At 39.5% G+C, this 16,405-nt stretch overlaps 1 protein-coding gene across 1 annotated transcript in view; it reads left to right on the top strand.

The window, feature by feature from the left end:
* LOC139716086 (rho GTPase-activating protein 18-like) overlaps positions 1-16,405 on the top strand; it is a 132,614-nt gene that overhangs the window by 2,591 nt on the left and 113,618 nt on the right. The window contains exon 2 of the mRNA XM_071627640.1: positions 2,576-2,749. Within this exon, the coding sequence (XP_071483741.1) occupies positions 2,581-2,749 (169 nt within the window). The 5' untranslated portion in view covers positions 2,576-2,580. The remainder of the gene's footprint in view (positions 1-2,575; positions 2,750-16,405) is intronic.

Raw genomic sequence — 16,405 nt, 5'->3', positions numbered from 1 at the left:
ACAAGTCCTGTTTCTAAGACAATTATGCTTGATACCAAGAAAAATCAAGCAAACTTTCAATAGACAGAGCGTTACTTGCGATCAATCGCAAAATTTATGAAATACAATTTGCGATTGATTGCAACTTGCAACTTATGCTCAATCTTTATGAAACAGGCCTCAGATATAGACTGTAGAGGACATAGAGTATAATTATTTGAACCCTCAATTTGATTTTGCAATTAATATCGATTCTCTTTCTGCAGCAGCGACAGGAAAGGGGAATACTGTATTTTACAATCTGTTGTTTTCACGTTCAGATACTTTTGCAAATGAAGAGGCCACAGACATTTTTGCGAGAAGTTGTTTTCGCAATCTTAACACCGAGGCTTTTGTACCTACATTAATGCCTGTAAGTTCAAGATACGTATATTTTCGTGAGTTGTTTTAAAAACTTGTGGTCCAACAGTGATTCATGAAAAATTGTGAAAATTAAACCCCTGCAAAAATAAAAGCTTATACAGCAGTAGGAAAAAGGAAGTGGTTTTAGTAGTGGTTTATAAGGCAGACCGGTGTACAGGCATTATCACTTCAAATGAGGAGCAGGGGGCGGGATTTGGAGTTTGAGGGGAGGGAAAGAATGGGAAAGGAGGGGGGGGGGGCTTGAGAAAAGGAAATGGTGGTGACAGTGCGTATGAGGAAGACAGGTTTACAGACATAATCACTTCAAATGAGGGTCAGGGGGAGGGATTTCTTCTGGAGGAACGGGGAAGGGAGGAGGAGGTTTGGGTAATATGAAAAGTAAGTGGTGGTATGAGGAACCAATGGTTTATGAGGCAGACAGGTGTAGAGGGATGATCATTTCAACCAAGGAACAGAGAGGGATTTTTATTGGAAGGGAGGGAAAATAGAGATTGGGGGTGGGGGAGGGGGTTAAAAAGGAAGTGGTAGTGGCAATGGTTTTGAGGGTGGTGGGTGAAAGCTTCACATAGGGAACATGGGGGGGGGGGGGTAATCATCGTAGGGGAAGAAGAGGAAGGGGTGGGATTGGGGGGGGGGAGGGGGTTAGTAGATGGGAAGGGAGAGAGTAGGAGAATAGTTTATGACCCAGAGGACTGGTTTTTCTCTTCTCCAATGCTTGGATGTCCCTCTTGTCTGTTGGATGACACAACGATGAGCTTTGTGGTCTTTTGATTTTATGGTGCCGATCTATGCTCCATACATTCTCAACATACCGCATGACAGGGTAAACAGAGGTCATAAACATTAACCTGGCGTGGAAATGGAGCCATCCTCCACAGCATCTGTTTGTTGTCTTTTTTCCTATTTTAGTTGAAGCTTGGTATAGAAGAAAAGGCTGTAGCATTATCATTTAAACCTCAGCAATGTGCTTCTCTTTTTCTGTTAATAGGTTCATTGAATTAGTTCTTTGTTTAGTCCAAGTGTGGTAGGAAAAGAAAAGACAGTGTATAAAGTTTTCTTTTAAAACTTTGAAAATGTCCTTATCATATGTTTGTGCATTTTGTATCAAGAGGTTGTTTGAAATACTATTTTTATCATGCGATTGGAAAATGCATCGATAAAGGTTCAAGAAGTAAGAGACAAAGGACAGAATGAGCAAATCCTCATTTTATCAGTTTTTTTGTTTTTGTTTTAGAGCGTGTGATTCAGTGCTTCTGGTGCCAGGGCATCATTATGTATGAAAAAAAAGTAATTAAAGTCATCAAAATCATGGATCTGTAATTTTGTTTCATTGGAGCTGAAATGTCATCCTAACTCAACTTACTGTGCATTTGCAGGCTGCTGAAGTTAAAACATGCCTAACCTCACATTCTCTTTCATGTGTGAAGTGCTCTGATTAATGGATACGTGTGGTAATAGCTGCATTGTAGTGATGTACCTTTTATATCCACTTTACGTTAATTAGTGTGAAGTGATGCCATGTTTCACCTCTCTTCACACTGCGTGTGTGCCTCCATTGTAATTTTAATCAAAGATAAAGGATATTAGTGAATTAACCCGTTGAGGACGAGTCCCGAGTATACTCGGGCAGGTGTCTATGGGAAATGCGTGTTGTAGTAAAATTAGCCCGTCCTGAATGGGTTAGTACATAAGTGTATAATATTAGCAGGGGTAACGTGTACTAGGATGATAGATGGTTTTACCAACATACATTGTACAGACATTATGCATACTTGTTCCACATGTTTATCGGTTAGTGAGATATCGATCGAAGTACATTCACGCGTGCATGTGCATTGCATATCACTATTGTTCAAGACATATAATTGAAAAAAAAAAATATCGATAGCGCACTCGTCCAATTGAAAGAAATGGGTGATCGACTAGTCTATTTCAAGTTGTTTTTGTTTTTGTATACTTTTTAAAATTTATGGTTGAATACCAATAGATTGAAATAGGAGTGACAAAAAAAAAAATTGAATATTTTGCAGAAGGCATGTCTCAGGTATATTCTACAGACAAATATAGCAAACATAATACTCAGGGTATTTGTACACTTTAATGCAGCTTCTGCAATTTTTATGTAACGAGTTTCAGAAACAGTCTCTATCATCTCCATCTTCTCTTCTTCCAGATATCATGAGCTCCCCGGAGGGGGAACTTCCCCCAAACTCCGAGCTCAGGACGTACTTCTCTGAGCTGGAGGAGATCGAGAAGTCGAGGGCAGTTACCAAGGAGATCATCCCAAACTCCCCGAGTCCCGAGAGGATGTTAGAGAGAGAGGAGAGCAAAGATTCTGTCACGTCAGGTAAGGTGGAAGGGAGTGAGGCATCATTCTGTCATCTAAAATTAAGTTTTCTCTCAGCAGCGTGAATTATAATAATAAATGGTCTTTGTATAGTGCATTTCCAAGAAAATACCACTTGATGCACTTTAATATGTGATTAAAATATTGATATCAGGGGTCACGAGTTTAGTTTCTAATGGCAAGGTACTTTGTACCAGTGTGGAATCAGTTCCTCCTGTTTGTGGAATGATTCATCCTTGCATATTCACATCATTATTATCATCATCATCATCACCATCATCACAATCACCATCACCGTCACCGTCACCGTCACCGTCACTGTCACCGTCACCGTCACCGTCACCATCACCACCATCACCACCACCACCAGCATCATCATGAGCATCCTCATTCTCATCTTTAGCAACATCATCAATGTGTATTTCAGAGCTGAATATGGAAGATGAGTGTCATGAGAGCTTTGTATCAGCAACATTGCTGGCTTATCTCCCTTGCTGTACCACTTTCCACCACTATCGAAGACTATGCGTGGGGATGCCATGGAATGGGAAGGCCGGCCCAACTTGAATGTATACAATTTGTATTCAAGAATCCCTGTAACAAATTAGGCGTTTTCATATCAGCCCGATAAAAATCCAAGCTCGAGAAATTTTTTCGCGATTGCGAATTAGAGCGCTATTTCATTTCTTGTTCACATCAGCCCGCAGAGAATTAGCCCGAATTTTTTTTTTCGAGCTAATTCGACAGCTGAGTATGTGCAAACAGCATCAGTAATGTGTGTGCCGTCTCAAAAATTCCTCATGGTTTGTGTGCAGTTTGCCTCAATCCATCGGGTCACACACGCTAGGCATGATGGGATGCATCATGCTAATTTCTCGAGTCGTTTTCACATTATCAAATAGCGCGCTACTATCCCGCTATTTAAGAAATTTCCCGTGTTGGACCCGAGAAATTTTCTCGACCAGAGCGATACAATTAGCGCGCTAAATTTGTGTTCACATTATCAAATAGCGCGCTATTTCGTTATTGGGTGAATTTCCCAAGTCAGAAAATAGCGCGCTATTTGGCAACATCAGGCTGATGTGAAAACGCCTATTGTGTACAGCTTTATCACTATTTAAATCTCTCTTTACATTCAAGCACACACACACACACAGCCAAAGAACCTCAACTGGAGGCAACTGTTACCAATGAGCTATATGCTTTGATGCACATATTTGCTGACTGGTGCTGTTCATGGTTTTCAAATATACACCGCATGGTCAGTGAATGAAGAGCTATTGACTCAAACCCCATGCCAGCAAGTCTTCAACGTGAAGCATTAGCAACGGTTATGCCATGATAGCAGTTGACCTCTATGTCCATCATCATCAAATCTCCTTTTTCGGCTTTATTGTGATAGTCACCATCAATACACTTGTACATTCATAGTGATCAGAGAATTATGTGATTCATAATTGGTATCATTTCATCATGTGGATCATCATTGTTTAAGCATCATTATCATCATTATCATCAACATCATCATCATTATCATTGTCATTGTTATCATAATTGACAACATCATAAACTTCCATGCAGTATCCATAACCAACTACCATAATATTATTATTGACAACATCATCATCGTCGTCGTCGGCGGCGTCGGCGTCGGCGTCGGCGTCGGCGGCGTCGTCATCGTCATCGTCATCATCATCATCATCACCATTACTCTTGCCATTAATCATTACCATCATCTTCGATGTCTCCTAAATCAACTATTGTTATCAACATTAACTTCATCCAGAACCATCTTTAGAATTTTCATCATACCCATTACAACTATCATCAACAGCATGCCCATGACCAACATTGTCTTAAATGCTATCATCATCAATACTGTCCTCATCATTGATAACACCGCCATCATTTTCATCACACTTATTGATGCAATCCTCATGTTACCATAAAACTGTGTTGATGCTATGATACCACACCTTTTACATCAATATTTGCTGACAAGTGGTTTCAGTGGATAGAAACATGTGTCCCATAGAGACTTCAGATCTTGACAACGCTGGCTTCATTTTTGATACGTGCAGATTTGTGCAAAATGTCATTCTTAGACAGCGACTGGGTGTGTCAGAGGCATGCTGTTCTTGTTCAAGGTACTCTGTGGCATTATTAGGTTGGCAATTTATGACTATGAGTATGAGTGTGTGTTTGTGTTGGATTTTCAAAGGCATCACATGTCTGACATGTACAGCTTTGAGTGGGTCAGAACTGGTCAAGACATTTGATCTCAAGACTGATAATTTAGAATATTGAGTGACCTTTATCTTTCTTTTCAATTTTTGGCTCTCTCTTCCCCCTCCCCCTTTCTCCATATCTTTCCAAAAGCAAGGAATGCTGAGCACACATGTACACCTATTCTGTATCACTTACATTTCATACTACCAGATAGAGAGAGACAGACAGAGAGAGAGAGAGAGAGAGAGAGAGAGAGGTAGAGAAAGAGGGAGATACAGAGAGAGAGGAAAGTACTGCCTAGCTTGACAAGTTCGGTGTCTGCTTTAATTTCTCCATTCATCTTCAGATGTGCGTGAAATTGCCAAAGCCGCAGCCTTACGCTCTCCCCCACATCTCCCCATCTCAATCTCATGAGTCTGCTAGCATCTTGTGTGTTTCCATGGCAACAGAATTCTTTGATACCAGCCTGTACCTGTTCATGTGTCTTGCCGGGTGCAAACGTCATGCTCTGAACACACAATGAGCACATTTTTTTGTGTGTAGCCGGAAAGAGAACGCGCATCGTCTGTTAGATAGCTTTTCATTCTCTAAAGGAGAAAGGGGTATTGCGTAAATGATGCATTTAAGTGTTGCTAAGGCCAAAGGGAAGATGTAGGCATGGGGGGGGGGGGGGGGTAGATATGAATTGATGACAGGAGTTAAAGAAAGAAGAGTTAAAAAGCAAACAAGGGAAATGACCTTGAAATTGCATTTCTCCGAGACTTCAGGTTGCTCTGGATGAATCGGTTGCTATGGAGGACTTAGTTGCTATGGGAAAATATTGTGACGAGTAGAGGAAGTCTTTTCCCTTTCCCCACAAGAGGAGGTATTAACACTCTACTGGCGATGAAAACTTATTTTATTTTAACAGATTTCTGGCAGTTTCTTGATATTTCACTTTTACACGTACCTTGCCACATATTTTCTTCTTTTTTTTTTGTCAAACATCACTTATTTCTGCATTTTTAAGTCATTTTTTTTTTAAAGAAGTTGCTTTTTTGGAGGAATCACCACTGCAGTGCTTTTTTTGCAAGGAGTGATATTCTAGTTTGTTTTCACATGTGCATAGAAACACTGACTGTCAAACCCATCAACCCCTGGGAGAAGTTTGCTACAGACATAATCATCTTATTTTCAGTGACTTGGTACTTTCATAAATTTTCCGTACAGTTTTTTCTTTCTTTTTGGCAGAAGATTACATGGACCTGGCTATTAAAAATCATTAGATTTGCAAAAAATAAAGATAAAAATTAAAACCGTTGCCAATTTAGAGAGAAGTAAAGTTTTAGTCAAATTGTAAAATGTGTTGCCAATATAACCCATTTCATACGGGAACCTGGTGGCCTGTTCATTAAGTTTATGGGGATTTCAGTATACGAATAATTTATGAGTTGTGAGTGCATAGGGCACGAATATCGCACGAGGCGCGAGATAAGCCACTGGTCTATTCAACAAGGCGCATAGCGCCGCGTTGAATAGACCAGTGGCGAATCTCACGAACAAAATCATAAATTATTCGTTTTATACAACACCTTGTCCACAATCACAGTACTAAATTAGTGACCGCCAACTCAGGAAGGCCCAAAAATAAATGTAACAATTAGGCCGAGAATTGTAAACCACCCTGTGTACTGCTTTCAAACACTCGTCATGATTCGACCACACAGTCACAGGAATCACTCCGCAGGGTCTATACCCATTCTACGCTAACGTTAGATCGAGTTAGGCCTGACTGTTAGGCCGATCTGAGATGTCGGTAGATCTAGTAGTAGGTCTAGACTTTGTCTATTTCCGAAAATGATTTTGTATAAAAACACAGAAAAATAATCAAATTACGGTCTCTCAACTTGAAATGACGTCTTGATTTTGGGATCACTGTGGTCCACGTAGCAGATCAGAGTCAAAAGTAAAAACACAGCAGTAGGTATAAAGGCCGCAATACATGCAACTAGCTAGGTAAAGTAGCTGCGCGTACACGTTAACGTTGCCAGTACTCCGCCGCGCCTGGTCTGTGAGACTTACCGGCAGCGCAGCGCAGCGCAGCCGGCCAGCACGTACAATGTAGTTTGCTGGCGCTTTGCTGCTGTGAGCCACAGAACTCTGTGAGCGGCCATGCATTAGTAGCCCCCCGCGAAGCCGTGCTATAGTACCTTTGAGCCGTGCAATAGGCCCATGCCAGGGGCCTATTGTATGGCTGTCACTCTCAATGAGTTTGACAGGTATTTTCTATTGAATGTCATGTGACATGTTCTTGGCCAATCACAATTCGACATCATTCTGAGGTGTTGTATAAAATTCTCTATGGAACAGGTTAAGAGTGAATTTTGATAGCAACTGACCCATTGAAAATTGGTCTCCAGTATATGTGGGTATAAGAAATGTATGCTATGAACAACAAAATCAGCTTGTTCATAATGGGTTAAGAGTTACTTGAAATTAGCTGTGTGTAACAGCAACGAGCAATTGTAGATCTTATATCAACAACAATCAGCTCAAGTAAAAACAATTTGTTTTTATCACACCTCCATATGAAACACTGACGATGAATCCGAGACTCTGTGATGAGGGGATGCTGCACCACGCCATTGAATAGGGTTTCTTGGCTTCAATAGCAAAATGATGGCAACCGCAACGATCATTTGACCACAAGATTATTAAAGCAACTATTATTTTCAGGACCGTATTAAAAGCAAGATGAATATGGCGAATGCAGGAACTTGATCATCTTTGTTCGCTGAGAGTGAATAGAAGATCGAGGGGTGTTAAGCCCCTGGAAATGGGTTTGGTGGTTGGTGTTATGCAAAAATAAAAATAAAAATAAAATATGGGAAATAATCATGGATATTTGAATCTAACCAGTCATATTTGCCTGCCATAGTTTAATCCACCCATCCCGTGTAGTTTCTCTTCGTCTTTGTAGTTCATTCTGAATAAAGCAGAGGGAAGACTGGCGATCTTTGCCACTCTTATAACATTGGGGGCAGTGATTGAAAAAAATATTTGAATTAGCATATTTTTGACACATTTGCATAGTTCACTCGTATCACAAAATACCCTACCATACAAAAAAAAAAAAATAAATAAAAATCACAATAAAGCTGCAAATTTAAGGAGATACCACATATTTTCTTAAACCGTCATGGTGAGGGTTTATTCTGGAAATGGTTTTTGATAATGTTCATGTTTTGTATATATGCCAATACTTAACATTGATTACACTGATTAACATTTTCATATTGGTAACTTTCATCATTAACTCACATTTTAGAACTATGAAACTTTTAAGCTGGATTTTCTATTTTCCTTCTGCAAATGTTAGCAAGGGGCTTTTTAAAAACATCTACATTTGTATTATACCTTGCATATTTGTACTTGTGCGTGTACATATGTACAGGGTGTCTCTAATAAAAGTAAACCCAACTTCAACAGCAAATTTTCGGAAAACTATATAATATTTGCACATTATTTTTTCATGGTTAGATAGTCCAATAAGTCCTCTATCCAGTGATACCACATAGGTTATGTAATTCTCATGCATGACTGAGCATGATTCAACTTTATGAATGGGTGTGAAATCATCACTGTGGCAAGTTATTTCTTGCTATTGTCATGCATTCAGGGCATATTTGAAGTTAATTTTTTGTCACATGTTAGGCCTATGATTTCATAACAACTTCAGCAAAGGTTGTTCCTGACACATTCACACTTCACATGCTTTCCATACATGGTACAGTTGAAATTTAGCAGAGAGTATTCCTGGTAACTCGATACCAGGAAACAAGAAGTTTCGTGGAAGTTCAAGAGGCTTTTCGGGTGCAGTTCCCCGACAGGCAGCCTCCAACAAAAAGAGCCATCTGGTACAATGTGAGAAAGTATGCTGATCACGGAACTTGCCACAGTGATGATTTCACACCCATTTACTAAGTTGAATCATGCTCAGTCATGCATGAAAGTTACATAACCTACGTGGTATCATTGGACAGATGACTTATTGGACTATCTAACCACGAAAAAATAATGTGTAGATATTTTATAGTTTTCTGAAAATTTGCCGTTGAAGTTGGGTTTACTTTTTTTAGAGACACACTGTATATCAGGCTTATCACTGCTGCTTCCTCTGCTGCAATAGAAAGAGCTTGTCTGAAGCGTTGTTTGATTGAATCTTTTAGATGTACATGTACGGTGGGAACTTCAGTGTAATTGATGTGTGTCGGTACTTTGCCTCAGACAATTATGTTTAGATAGGATGCTAATACTTCAATGAGAAATTATGAGGTCAAAGGTCAAGCAGGATTATAGTCAATCCTCTTGAGCTTTGAGTGCTTGTAGTGCTGCTGGAACTCAACTCACATTAGAGGCAGCGCCACTGGTTTAAACAACACTTTAGACTGTCTCCCCACCCCCCCCCCCCCCCCTCCCCATTTGAAGCATACACGCTCAATTTTTCTTAAAAATCATGACACAGTGTTAACATCATTCAGTTTGTAGCCTGCAAATCTTCAACTGAAATGATTACACACACACACACACACACACACTCACACACAATGCTTGATTTATATGCCAAAACTTGCAGAAATGTAAATTACGAGGTTTGCTATCAAAATTCAGAAGTGAGGTAATTTATGTGACCATCATCAAAATCCTTTTTTTTTTTTCTGAGCTTGTGAAAATGGAGATGCAACCTTTACACTACAGCGCTGCAGCCCCCTGTGGCCGAGTTCGGTATCTGGTGAAATGATCTTTTTGAATAAGTAATATGCATGAAGGCCCCACGCTGTGCTATAATCCCACAGTACTGCAATATGTGAGGTGTGCGACATTGATGATATGTAAATTGGTGTGCTTACCTGGCAGGTACAATGTATGTGGTTTTCCAGATTACATTATGCGGCATGATATAAATGGTGTAAGCTGCCATTTTGCATTCTCTCTTTTTCCCCGCTGGTAAAATTTATCAGATTGAGCACCTGATGGTTACGATAAAATACTGAGCCAAGTAAATGGCCAAGGTTGTTTTATGCAAAATGGATGACTGTTTCAACCCATTGAAGACTGACTGATTTTGCTACAACACACATTTCCCATAGACACTTGCCCGAGTATACTCAGGACTCGTCCTCAATGGGTTAAGTACAGTGTACACAACAACACAAGTGGTACACACACATGATTAAATGCACTTACACACACACACATACAGACACGAACATATATTCAGACACATTTTTTTCCCAGTATATATAATTTATTCAATGTCTCTCAAACAGTACCTACGTTGCAAGCCATATACACAAACATGCACACATGCACATGGATGTTTAACCCGTTAAGGATGGTTTGATGTTGCTACAACACGCATTTCCCATAGACACCTGTCCGGGTATACTCGGGACCTCGATTGTCCTCAACGGGTTAATCACATTTACCCATGTGCTCAAAACAAGGTGCATATAATTAGTCAAACCTCTCACTTTGTGGGAAACACACAGTGTTAAAATTGAAATGCATTTTGTATCCTTGTGAGAGAAAGAAAATCATTAGGGCCCTATATGATATTGATTAAACCATCTATAGAGCATCTGGCATGATTAGTCATTGGAGACTATGAAGAAAAAAAAGTAATTGTAAGTCTCTATAAAAGGGAATTCCTACCTTACCTATTGAAGTGTGGCATTCCTGTGAAAATGTAGTGTCAAAAGGTTTTACACAGGGTCTACAGGTGGTTATAATTCAAGGCCGTTGTATATCTGGCGTTGATTCCATGGCTATGTACCTCCCCCTTATAAACCGATATGATTGTACCTTTATTCATCCCTCAAAGGCTGCGTTTATCATCTTTCCCCTGTTTGAAACGGCTTTCAAAAGCCCTTTCCAAACCCCTTTCCAAAGCCGTTTCCAAAGCCCTTTAGAAACGGCTTCCAAAATAGTTGCGTTTATCAACTCATCGCGAACATGAAAACTGGCCTTGTCACTTCGCAGCTGCATTGCGCAATTTGACTTCGAGGAGAAGGGGTCATATACTGTAACCGCAGTACAAAGCCGTTTCAAAACAGCTTTGTGTTTATCTTGCTTCAAAGGGCTTCTAGAAACAGGTTTCTGGAAACCGGTTTCGGAAACCTGTTTCTGAAAGCACAAATTTGCGGCTTTCGAAAAGGCTTTCCGAACCCCATAATCAAAACAGCTTTGCGTTTATCAACTCGTAAAAATTCCTTGAAAGCTGTTTGGAGTTGATAAATGCACCCTTAGGCACATGGAGAGTATAGTACAATCATTGCCCCCTCTCTTTTCAAGGGTCATCTGTCCCCTCTGCCAGAGTTTAATAATTTTTTTTTTTTTTTTTGGGGGGGGGGGGATTGAAATTTGAAAGAGGCAAGCAGAGATACAGTGTATGTACATGGAGGGGTTTCACCAACAAAATGATATCAGATAAAAGTGGCCTGCGATTTGACTCGAAACAAACTGTTTTTATCTTGCAGTAGGTGACACTTACCACGTTCCTTCTGCAATTCTCTGAGTCTACCCTGTTCAAAAAGAACAGACAGTTTGGTAATCTGCATGTGCAAAACAAAAAAATAAGCAGTACATGCACGTATCCCCTTTTCGTGGTCAACTGCATGTGCCATCATCAGACAATGGGAAATATCGATTGGACAGAAGATATGAATAGAGCTTGTGATGATGGGCTTTGCAAACTTTTTTTTGTATACACTATATTGAAGGGAACCCGAATGGGGTCAGTGAAAGTCAAAATCTAGTGATCTCAGCCTCGGTTGCTACACATCTTCATACGAGTTTTATAGCAAATCAAGCGCACTTGTGCAGACTGCAGTTGTATGTGACTACAACTCACTGTGAAAAATAAGAGGTACACCATGTACAAATGAACGAGACTATGAAAATGTATGATACTTGATGAGACACTATCAAATTATCCTCTAACATTTTATGATCTAAAAGATACAGTGCCAAATCACAGAAATTCATAGTTTTTGTGACATGATGGGTTGCAAAGTTTCATTGGCACCTTTGAGAATGATAGAGTTTGCACTAATCAGGGTAAGAGCAAGTGTCAAAAGTTCTCAAATCCGTGAACTGCTTTGGATGGCCGGCAACTTTACAACCTGTCGTTCGGAATGAGTGCCTGTCGACTACCTGGCAAACAACACCAACTTATCTTGTTTATTCACCGGGCCGATAGATAGGCTGGGAGCACAGTATGATGCTGTTATCTGATTTTACGACAGTCTGCCATCATCTGCGATACTGCACTCATATGATTTTTCGGCTTGTTTCATTCAGAATGCCCATGTGCAAACACTTGTTACTTGTTCATGTGCTTGATATGGTACATGTATGCAGCATTAAGTCATACAATGTATATGTGTAATCTCTGAGTAGGGTCAAGGGCATACTTTTATTGTCTATTTCTTGCATTTAAATTCTTGACAGAAGATTGAAGCAAGATAATAAATTTTAAATACATTTGTCTGATGGGTTAAAGACCATACTCCGCTTTCAAGGTAGGAGCTGAGAGCATGGACGCAAATTTAAGAAGACCATGTACAGTTGGGAATAGGTGTTGTATATTGCAAAGACAAATTGCAGAGATGTCAGTTTTCAGGCAAAAGCCTGAATTCAGACTCTGGTAGTATCAAAGTTTGGGCCCTTTCTTCTCCAGAGTAGCCTCATGTAGATTTATTTCAGGCCCTCTCTTTCATACTTTGTACTTACTGGCATCCCTGGTCTTGAAGTTTCTGTGGCAATTTCAACCTGAGTACTCAAGGCTATTATATATCTCCTTTTATTTTTTTATTTTTTTGCCAATCTGTTGCCATAGTAACGACAAGTATTGAACCTTGCAGAATCTGCTAATTTGTAAGCATCCTTATGAAACAGCTCAGGACCCTGCTTCATGATGTATTAGCCCTATGTGAATGTGGCATCTTGCAATAATTGCAGTTACCACGGCAATGAGAAGGCAACAACCTATCAGCCGTGAGAATTGCGTGTGGTTAGTTGCCATGGTAATTGCATTGTCTGGAAATTCCCATAACATGTGGACGCCTTTAGGAAACTGGTGTTTGGGATTTATTTGATAAAGATCCATTTTGAAATGACTGAGATCTCAAAAAAAAAAGCACAAAGTAAAACAATATTTCTGGATATCTCAGCCATTTCAAAGCCAATTTTTGTCTGGTAAACTTTGAGTAACTCATGGAGTTGTGTGCTCTTGATGTTTCATATAAGGAGATTCTAATTACATGTATCTTGTGGAAGGTTAGAGCCAGAATCCCCATCTCAACCAGAACTATGCCATCCCTTTAACTCATTGAGGATGGACTGATTTTGCTAGATGTCAGTTTTCAGGCAAAAGCCTGAATTCAGACTCTGGTAGTATCAAAGTTTGGGCCCTTTCTTCTCCAGAGTAGCCTCATGTAGATTTATTTCAGGCCCTCTCTTTCATACTTTGTACTTACTGGCATCCCTGGTCTTGAAGTTTCTGTGGCAATTTCAACCTGAGTACTCAAGGCTATTATATATCTCCTTTTATTTTTTTATTTTTTTGCCAATCTGTTGCCATAGTAACGACAAGTATTGAACCTTGCAGAATCTGCTAATTTGTAAGCATCCTTATGAAACAGCTCAGGACCCTGCTTCATGATGTATTAGCCCTATGTGAATGTGGCATCTTGCAATAATTGCAGTTACCACGGCAATGAGAAGGCAACAACCTATCAGCCGTGAGAATTGCGTGTGGTTAGTTGCCATGGTAATTGCATTGTCTGGAAATTCCCATAACATGTGGACGCCTTTAGGAAACTGGTGTTTGGATTTTCCTCAAGTACATTGTAGCATGCAATGAATATATTAAATTTCTACAGGCGGCAGAGTTCCCTTGCAGTTCTCAGCAATGTGCAATATATTGGCCTTGCGTGTGAGTGCTGACTACCAGGCACAATGTATTTGTGTGCTGTGTCATGACAGCCGTAAAAAAAAAAAATTGAAGGAATGATAGCAAAAGAATAACAACAGAACAGAAAGGAAGAGAGAGAGATGGAGAGACAGGGAAATAAAGAGAAGAAGAGAGAAAGAAAGATAGGGAGAGAGATAAAACTCAAGATTGTTGCCATAGCGATGGCGGTGTTACGTGAAGCGCAGTCCAATTCCGGTGCCTAGTGATTTGTATGGTGTCCATGCATCTTGGTTTTTTTTTTCCTTCCATTTTGAGGCACTTGTCAATCTTTAAGTTGAAGCACAACTTTAATAATCAGCATGACAAATCTGATATTTGTAAGAGCTGCTGTAATATTAACTGAGAAGGTTGACGAAACAACGCTATTTCTTGCAGAAATAAAACACATGTTTGTTTTTTTCTTTCTTTTTTGTATGTGACGAGGTATAGACGTTCCCTACCTAATACTACTGTATAGCTTTTGTTCCAAGATATTTCCTTACAAAAAACAAAAGAGAAAGAAGTCGCCTATTTCAAATTTTAATATGTGATTTTTCATACAAGTTGGCTTTGGCCGTCAGGATTTGCAGACGGAAGGGCATTGTGGAGTCCATGGATGGATGATTTATGGAAATCTTTTGATGATCTTTTTTGGAGAAGCTCTGTAAAATGTTATTCACATTTTCTTTAAGTCTTGCTTTTTGGGTAGTAAACTCATAATGAGCAATAGAAGTGTGATGACTTCCCTTTGTTTGAATTTTGGGCCTGTCAAATTTATGTTTGTAGCATTCCCATTATTGTAAACCCTTTGAATTTGCCCAAAATCTTGTCTTCAAAAGCATTTGGTGGATGGTGCATTTCTCCAGCTCAAATCACTCTCAACTCAGCTGTCAAATTAGTGTTTACTGAAATTTTTAGAATTATATTATGATTTTTATCATTCTTATTCATTATTGTCGTCATCATTATTATCATCTTCTTCATCAACATCCTCATTTCGAATTATCATTTATGTTTTCATTCACCTAATTGTGAAAACAACAGCAACAACTGACAATTAAAAAAAGGATGTGACACTCACTTGACTATAAAAGGAGAATAAAATACAGAAGACAAAGGACATGAAAAACATTGTGGGCCTTGACTCACAAAAATAGTTTGGCACTATTGCCCTATAAGCCTCTTAATAAGCATGTGAGTCTATAATAGCGATGCTCCTTGAACAGGGGGCATTGTCAAGTTGAGTGAAATGTTTAGATATTGATTACTGACCTCCAGCTGGGATCTCTCACAATTTATTGCATAAATTAGTTTCAATACCTTCAAAGGTATGACTAAATTACTAATAGATGTCTGATATTACAGGACTCCAAGGTCTCCCTGATTCTGCACTAGGAAGTTAGGTTCACACGCTGTTCGTAAACTTTAAGTTTAGGTTGAAAACTTAGCTCTCGATGATTAGCTTGTAGTTTAGCACCGTGTGGACACACTCGAAAGTTAGCAGTCTTTAAAGTTTAGTCGATGATTAGAACCACGAGACATCTTAGGGTTTACGCTCTCTCAACGAGCAACAGGGGGTCCGCTGTCGTAGTTTTGCTCCGTGTGGACACGATAATCAACAAGCTTTTGAGTTAGTGTAAACCTCGCGTCTCTTTTGCCGCGCTATTTTGTATGGGCACAAGGTCATCTACCAAAGACTCTGCTCTTCCATTGTAATTATCGAGTGGGGCTCGCTCGTATGTTGGTGCACATGTGAAGTCGTGTTGTGAATTCACGTGTGGAGCTAATCATCGACAGTTAAGTTTTTGACCTAAACTTCAAGTTTGGCAACTGCCTGTGATCTAAATGGAGACTTCCAGAAAATGTAAATATATTCTCTTCATATTCTGGCAGGAGAAATAAAAGCTTTCTTAATTTTGGAATCATTTCCCCCCACCTCCCATTTCGATAGTCAAATATAACTCCTCAATTGCTCTTTGAAATGTCCCCGAGTTCGATGTGTGAATGCTGGCAGCTGCGGAACATTATGTTTTTAATAACTCTTTATGTGCCACTTTTGCTCACAGCACTCAGCCAACGGCTTTGCCAACTTCACATAATTCCCCTCAAACACGCAACCATTGCACAGACCCCTTTGTTGTGAATCCTGGCTTCCTGGGTATAGTAGCAAGAAAAATAGCTAAAGTTATGTCATAAAATTTGCATCACAGCAAAAATTGGCTTGTAGTTTTGTCTATAATTTTGTTGTACTGCATTTGTGGCATAAGCTCCTCTATTAAAGGCTACATGACTCTGAAAAACAGAATATTTTTCTAAAATGTTAATGTGTTTCAGTCACAGAATGATATGGTAGATGGGGTGGGGGATGGGGTTGTTCATTGTGCCACACAAAGAATTATAAGAGACTTTTCAGTGACAAATTATTTCAGAAA

Source organism: Diadema antillarum, unplaced genomic scaffold (genome assembly GCF_040938485.1).
Source record: "Diadema antillarum isolate AM-2024a unplaced genomic scaffold, OU_Dant_1.0 scf00000060, whole genome shotgun sequence".
Lineage (NCBI taxonomy): Eukaryota > Metazoa > Echinodermata > Echinoidea > Diadematoida > Diadematidae > Diadema > Diadema antillarum.
The sequence above is the reverse complement of the archived record's forward strand: the minus strand, read 5'-3'. Positions and strand labels throughout refer to the sequence as shown.